Source organism: Ostrea edulis, chromosome 9, assembly GCF_947568905.1.
Source record: "Ostrea edulis chromosome 9, xbOstEdul1.1, whole genome shotgun sequence".
In the NCBI taxonomy this organism is placed as follows: Eukaryota; Metazoa; Mollusca; class Bivalvia; order Ostreida; family Ostreidae; genus Ostrea; species Ostrea edulis.
Window position 1 is genome coordinate 44,288,471 of NC_079172.1, and position 7,500 is coordinate 44,295,970.

The 7,500-nt window shown below is 34.7% G+C and overlaps 1 protein-coding gene across 25 annotated transcripts in view; it reads right to left on the reverse strand.

Annotated features, from left to right (window-relative positions):
- Window positions 1-7,500, reverse strand: part of LOC125657522 (dedicator of cytokinesis protein 9-like) — a 98,186-nt gene that overhangs the window by 27,546 nt on the left and 63,140 nt on the right. For 14 of the 25 annotated variants that reach the window (XM_056149325.1, XM_048888145.2, XM_056149324.1 and 11 more), the window contains 9 exons: window positions 6,818-6,933; window positions 6,521-6,658; window positions 6,320-6,376; window positions 5,652-5,777; window positions 5,266-5,379; window positions 4,814-4,867; window positions 3,532-3,567; window positions 1,192-1,407; window positions 424-481 (listed from right to left, as the gene is read on the reverse strand). In XM_056149325.1, the coding sequence (XP_056005300.1) occupies window positions 424-481; window positions 1,192-1,407; window positions 3,532-3,567; window positions 4,814-4,867; window positions 5,266-5,379; window positions 5,652-5,777; window positions 6,320-6,376; window positions 6,521-6,658; window positions 6,818-6,933 (915 nt within the window). Of the gene's footprint in view, window positions 1-177; window positions 193-423; window positions 482-1,191; window positions 1,408-3,531; window positions 3,568-4,344; window positions 4,399-4,813; window positions 4,868-5,265; window positions 5,380-5,651; window positions 5,778-6,319; window positions 6,377-6,520; window positions 6,659-6,817; window positions 6,934-7,500 lie in introns of all 25 variants that reach the window. The other 11 variants (XM_048888156.2, XM_056149326.1, XM_048888148.2 and 8 more) reach the window with 6 other exon arrangements.

The following is a 7,500-nucleotide window of genomic DNA, read 5'->3' on the forward strand; positions in this document are numbered from 1 at the left end:
ACACGTAGTAACATATGACATAATGTATGTTTATAATTAAACTTTGACACTGCAGTGTCAAATACGCTATTCTGATAGTGCTAAAAATAAAATCAATACACGTAATACAGCACAGAAATAAAACGACACCATGCTTTTACGAAAGTACAGAATTACATGACAACACTGGTCACTTACGTGATTTTAATTTGCCTGTCATGAGTTATATTCATGTTTGAATACACAAACTATACTCAAGTTTTCATTTTAAACATAGAATAATTAACACTTAAACATTAAAATACATAATTTACAGTAAAAGAAATTAGGCTTGAAGAATAAATCACAATCATTTTTTGCAAATCTATCCATTTTCTGATCCTGTATAATTTAAAATATGTTGATGAAAAAAAACAAAAAAACCCCAAAAAAACAAGCTCAAACCTCTCTTCTTCAGATATTCAGCAACCAAGGCAGCTATATGAATATAGCAGTGGGCTTTCTGAAAAGAGAAGTTGTATGTCTTTAAATTAATGGCTATTTTATAAACTTCCAAGAATGTATGACAAATGTTGAAAAGGCTTATAAATTTGATCTGGACTAACAAAATGAGTCTTAGTTTGAACTTGTAGCAATGCTAGATAAATCACTGTACTGTATTGCAGAATTAAAAATTTTCTTCTGCATGTATAAACAAGTAGTCCATTGGATTACATAGCTTTCTTGATACCCCCCCCCCCCCTCCCTTATGGTTGGTAAACAGTACACTATGTACAACTGTAGTCATGCTGTTTTCAAATCCCCCCCCCCCCCCCCAAAGTATATTCTATTGTAAAACTGCACATCTATTGAAACCTAATCTTGGCTTTGACTGCAATGATTACAATAAATCTGATTCTATGCTAAAGGTTTTTATTTCTGCACAAGTGTTCTTCAGAGGATTTACATGACTATACCCCAAGGGAGGAAATGTTTGTATTTCTGCACGAGTGTTCTACAGACGATTTATATGACTATACCCCCAGGGAGGGGGCATGGTACTTCATTCACCTGAAAAAAAAGAGACATAGACTGACAGACAGATAAGCGGATGAACAAACCTTGATCAGACTATCTCACTTAGGACTCACACGATCCACTGTACTACTGCTGAGATCACCTACCTCACTTAGGACTCACATGATCCACTGTACTACTGATGAGATCACCTACCTCTGAGTAGTTTTCATATTTGTGGTGGATATTGGCCATGGACTCAAGCCAAGTTTTACGAAGTTCTGGTGTAGTGGCATACGACTTGGCCAAGCTGTACTGAAGGTCAATCAACATCTCAGGATCATTCTCGTGTTCCTTCATTTGGGCGGTCGCCATGAGAACGGTGCGGATACGCTTTGTTAAATCTTTTACTTCTGAAGGGAATCCACTTTTCTGTGCAAATAATATCAATCAATTTCATACAGTGAGAATAACAATTACAAATTTATGCAAATCAAGTATTCATTATTATTTCTTTAAATGTCCAATTTTCTCTAGTTATATTTTGATATCTTCATTTTCATAATAAAACGTATAAGAAATAAACAACTACATTGTACTACATTGAGTGTGAGTGGATAAAACTGGGAATGTAAACATGTTGACAGCAGATAAGATATACAGAAGTGCAATAAATGTCCTCTACTGCAGATGAAGCCATCACCTACATGTGAACGTAGTGTGCCAAATACTGTGTTGAACAACAGTGATTAAGAAACAATTTCCTGTTGAAATCTCTGTCAGAATTCTTCTAAGAAACAAATTACAATGAACTATGCTAAAACGTCAAATTGCTACCCATTAAATCTTGAACAGCTAATTTACAAACAAAAATGCACTTGTGTTCCTTCAAGGTCATCCCCCCCTCCCCCCAATCTAAAATTAGTCTCAGAAAGATACCAAACAAAACAGCTCACTTTTGGGGTTTTGTCTTGCTTCTGCTGTTTTTATGAAAGCATGTCATTCTATAAAATTTTGTACACAATGAAAAGATTAACAACCAATTGACTGGAGCAGGAACATTGAAGCTGTATAACTAAAGCAACCTTGGCTTCAGTATTGCTAGCAACAGAATGGTACAACAAAAGATTCATACATGCACTGTTCCAATAAAGATAACTGTACATCTTCCTCTACCCAATACAGTGCCTTACACAAGTTGTGGTGGTAATACTGGACATAAGCTTTGAGAGCATGGAATTACATTGTAAAACAACCATAGCCATGACAAAAAAAGGCACAAACACAGAGCTACTGTAGATTCCTTATTTCACACGAGTACTTCATATCGCGAAATGACTTGTAGACATCGAATCATGAGAAAATGAATTCACAAGTGGACTGTTGATCAGAAGTTTTCACATGTATTTCAGCCATAATATGTTTTACAGTGTGACTGTTGAGACGAGCGAAGATCCCTTAACAACTTAACTTAAGACATATGATCCACCTATTCATTTAACTCAGGAAATATAATGCAGTTAACGTGAACAGTGAATTGTGATGTTATATTTAGCTTCATCGTTTTTTCTTTCAAATAAAGCAACAAAATGTACAAAGGTATGAAAAAACTTGTTTGGTTATAAATCCAAGTTACTCTGTATTAGCTATCTTCAGGCTTCTATAATTACATCTAAACATACACACAGTTCGATTGTTCAAGTTGTTGACAGTAAACAATGTCAAGTTTCCGTCAGTCATGGAAAGAGACAAATAATTACAAGTGAATAATAATATTTAGATAAAGATAGATGGATGAATACACAATAACAAGAAATAACAATATAATTATAAATCTAATTCATTTCTATAATGCTTCCAATAACTTCGTATGTATTTAGGGATGACTTGGCAAAAAATTGGTGTATCGTGACTTCATATTTTGAACCGCTCTATAATCGGTAGCAGAGCTGAAGTGATACTTGCGATATGCTATCCAAGATCATTTTTTTCAAAGCAGGAGAGACTTAAATAATGAACGGTGTATCCTAAGAACGAATTTTAGGCGAGCAAAAAGTTTCTCAGGGACAGCGGCATTTTTCCAGAGTGCTTTGTGTAATCTCCATCATTTTTCAGCTAACGAAGAGCAAATCACATGACTCACATGTGTAATCAATGAAGCAATCTTGTTGCATAGCAAAATGAGCTTTGCTATAAAGGTAAAAGCAGCATTTTATTTCCCTGTAATAAATCTCGCAATAATAAATTCCTCACATAAATTTAGGAATCTACAGTATGTACAAGTACTTACAAATTATGTATTACCAATACTTTTAAAATAACAAATACAAAATTTCTTTCCCAAATTACATCAATGAACTAAATGTGAAAAGAACCAGATTTTTTAAATGCAAGATATAGTTTTATATATACCAATTACCACACTGTTTTGATTGTGAATAACATTAGTTTTGCAGCTAATGGTTAGTATGTTCGTACATTACAAAGTGTGGAAGGCCAAAAATTAGAGTATAGAAGTGGACATAAGGGAACACTGCCGTGTACAGAAGGTGTTACCTCTTTACTGCCCTTTTTGCGTCCTTTGCCATCACCCTGGTAAAAATTAGTCATGCCTTTGCCATTTACTTTAAAATCTTAATTAGTTACATAATCTATATACGTGTACATATATATATATATATACAATGTATAGAATTAATGCCCATACAAAAAGTGAAAATACAAGTATGAGAATGAATGCAACTCTATACAATAGTAAGAAAAGAAGCCATGCATCCTGGAAAATGACACCAGCAACTCCCAGAAATAATTACTGGCCAACATTAATAATGTTCACCCACAGTGATGCATATTCAAACAGTTCTTGCCATTCTGCTACATTTCTATCTACTGCCCATACATTTATTCAACTAAGCAGGTGTGAAACTTGTTTTAAAAATTCTATTAGTCTCTAGAATAATTTTTTAAACATTCTTCAGTTCAAGTTCATGGTGGAAGGGGGTAAGGGATTTACTATTAATAAAACATTTTAACTATCTATTGATTGATGTCCTACTAATAAAAGGATGAATTACAAGCCTGTCCTATAGACATCTGACTAAGGATATGAGGAACATGAAAATAATGGCATTACTTTATTTGATTCCAAGCTTTCCCCCAGCAGTTTTTACATCTAGCACATATAGCGTTACATGGTTTTCACAGGTAATACTTGTAAAGAACTTGATGAGACACACAAACTGGTGAGATGAACATTCTAACAAAGGTGTATCTTGTGTAACATGTTTAAATTATGCATCTGGGTGAATGAGTATACCAATATACCAAATACAGATATCTCAGTGTAACATTTGGGCAAGCATGTCATACCCTTCTTTCTGCACAGAGGCCATTATAGGCCGAGTCCTTCAGAATTACTCGAGTCTGCAGAGTAGGAGATAAGCAACAACATCAACATTCATTATAAGCATGTCCAACAGGTACACAATGTACAATGGAACTAATTTTCAATGTCTCTGTCAACATACAATGAGAACTGAAAGTGCAGATAAAAAGTAGACAAGAACTGATGAATCATATTTCCACAAAAAATTTCAACATAATCAGGTTTCAGTTAAATATTCAGCCAACATTGTGTAACGACATTGAAAATTTGTCCATCATTATATACTTAGAATAAGATACAGTCAAACAAATTCTCTAAAGAAACACCGTAAAAAATAATTCATAACATCTACAGCTAGTACGTGTACAATAGCAACAGTCTGTACTGCAGGCATTCCTGAGGAATATACACTCATAGAGAGGAAAGGTACATCATAAGAATTTGCGGTGTTACCTCTGTGTTGTGTCTATACACTCCCCCAACCAGATTAGCAAAGGGACTTAATGGCTTTAATCAAAGAAACAGCAATATTTTTACACTCCAAAATAAATTCACACATCATTAATCACTTTCTCTCAAAACATGTAATCCACCTCTGATTTTTATGGTTAGATCACGCTCTAAATTTTCCGTAAAACACTACATTCTACTGCAAAGCCAAAATTTAGCAGCTTTTGTATTTATACGCTAGTTTTCATACATGGCTCTCATCAACCATAACCATCTAAAAGAAAGCGCATTCCATGATGATAATGAAAATAATTTTTAATATGAAAATCAAATTTATGATGCCTGGCAGAAAAAAAGAAGACTATCAAATGAATGAAGAAAATTTACAAGAATTATGAGAAGTTACAAAGATGTCAATGAAGAGTATTTATCAAAAGAAGATGCAGACTGGTTACCTGCATGGCTTTGTCACTGGCAGCATAGCTGTTGATCATAGCCAAACTGTCTGTAAACCGAGAGTTACTGAGTTCCACCACTCCACCAATCAGCTGAGACACGGAGATTATCACCTGTAAAATCAAGCAGGCTTAAAACAGCACCAACTATCAAAGTTTCAAAAGAGCGATTGTAACAATAATATACTGAGTATCTTTATTCATTATAAACTTCCTTATCTTGTGAAGTAGACCACTCCATTACTTAAGGTAGAATAATAGGATGACTTTGTGCAAGATACAGAGTCAGGGAACCTTGGAATTTCATGAGCTACATTGAATGTTGTTTCATGAGCCACATTGAATGTTATATATGGTAGTAAAATGAACCAGCTTGTGTTATGAACCTGTAGATGAACTCTAGTGAAGTTCTTTTTCTTGGTAAATTCAAAGTTGTTTCTCATCAGTAAGTACAGTAGTGCACATGCTTCTTTCCTGGTGGACTGCAGCTTCGAGTTACAGCACCGCAACACCTAAGAGAATTTGGAATGAAATGCTTATAATCCATTATACTTATACATGCACATGTATAAACACTTATAGAACTAGAAGACTGAAAAGTGAGAAGGGTGCCGTAATAAATCTGAAAATTGAAAGGGGTCTTTCTCTGCTTAATCCAAGTATTTTGTATAAAATTCATGAAAATATTCCAAAGGAAACTTAAGATATTACATGCATAGAGAGTGCTGATTGGCAGACAGACAGAGTGATTACCATCGAGCATTACCTTTAAATTCTATGAAAATCTTCTCAAGTAATCTCAAATTACCATATTAAAATATTCAAAGTCTCATTCTAACTCTATAAGAACAAAGCCAATAGATCTAAAAATTAAACAGGGACTTCCTCCGCCTAATCTGAATATTATGTATGAAATTTATGAAAATCTTCCCAAGGAAACTTATCGCATACCAAAAAATGTTGATGGACAGTCAGACAAACAGAGTGATTACTGTATGGCACCTGCCACATGGCGGGGCCCTAATTAGCTCCAATGCAAGTTGAATTTACAAACCTCATAGCATAGATCTCCACAGAGTGAAGCATTTCCTTTGAATAAGACTGGTTGAAACTACAAGGAAAAAGCAATATATATTCAGTCATACATAATATCAAAATAAAGAACTCAATAATTTTTAAATAAGAAAAGATTTTTTGATTTATATTACATCTTCTATTTGCAAAAAAAAAAAGGTAATGTGAATAAACTGCGCACCTTCTTGATGAAGGATCTCCATGAAGCAAACACGTGTTTCTGAAGAGATTCTGATTGACTGGTTTGTAGAAAGCCCAAATACAGGCTGAACACTTTCCTCATCAGGCTGTTGTCTCCATCCTTGTGCTCCAAGTTACGCTAAAATTACAACACAGCATTCTAAAACCCATGAATACATAAGATTTTACAGAATGATAGTCAAATTATGTTGCGTGTCAAGGACTAGGTCTTAAATGGTGTCACTAGTGACAACTCTAGTAAGCACCTCTACATGTATGACATGATTCAGTGACTAACCTTAAATGTATGAGTGTAGAGTGCCAAGATATCTAACACTACCAGACCCACTTCTGTGGACATATTAGCCTCCTGTAGGGCCTTCATCACAGCATTAGCCTCTGATGGAGTGGACACTGTAATCAGAGAAATAGGCATGGCAGAATCTCACTACATTAAAACCTGTTTGGTATGGATGTTATACTGATTCAACAGTAAAACCTATTTGATATATATCTTAAAATGATGAAGTCTAACTTATACATGTACAATGTAGTATCACAAAAATTAATTTTATCAACAACAAAAAAGAAAGAAGAAAAAAAAGAAAGAAAAAATGTGAGTCGAGACATACATATATCACATGATTTTGAGGGTATCATACTAGAATATTTGCTCCTCGGTGACAGGAAAGCCTTGGGGTGTTATGTCACCCAATGCTATAAGCAGAGGGTGACAAACACCCCAGGGCTTTCCTGTCACCGAGGGACAAATATTTTGGTACAGTTGCTTGAAGAGTCATGTATGAGGATGAGTCAATAAGTAACCAGCCTAACTTATTTCCGGTTGAAATCCACCTCTTCTTTTTCGATGTAATTGGTCTTCTAGTGTGATGCACTTAGACTGACGGTGTTCAAGTGCCATCAGCCCAGAACTGAAAAATCACTAAAATGCATCAAAGATGCGTTTGGCCGAGTTGCAGT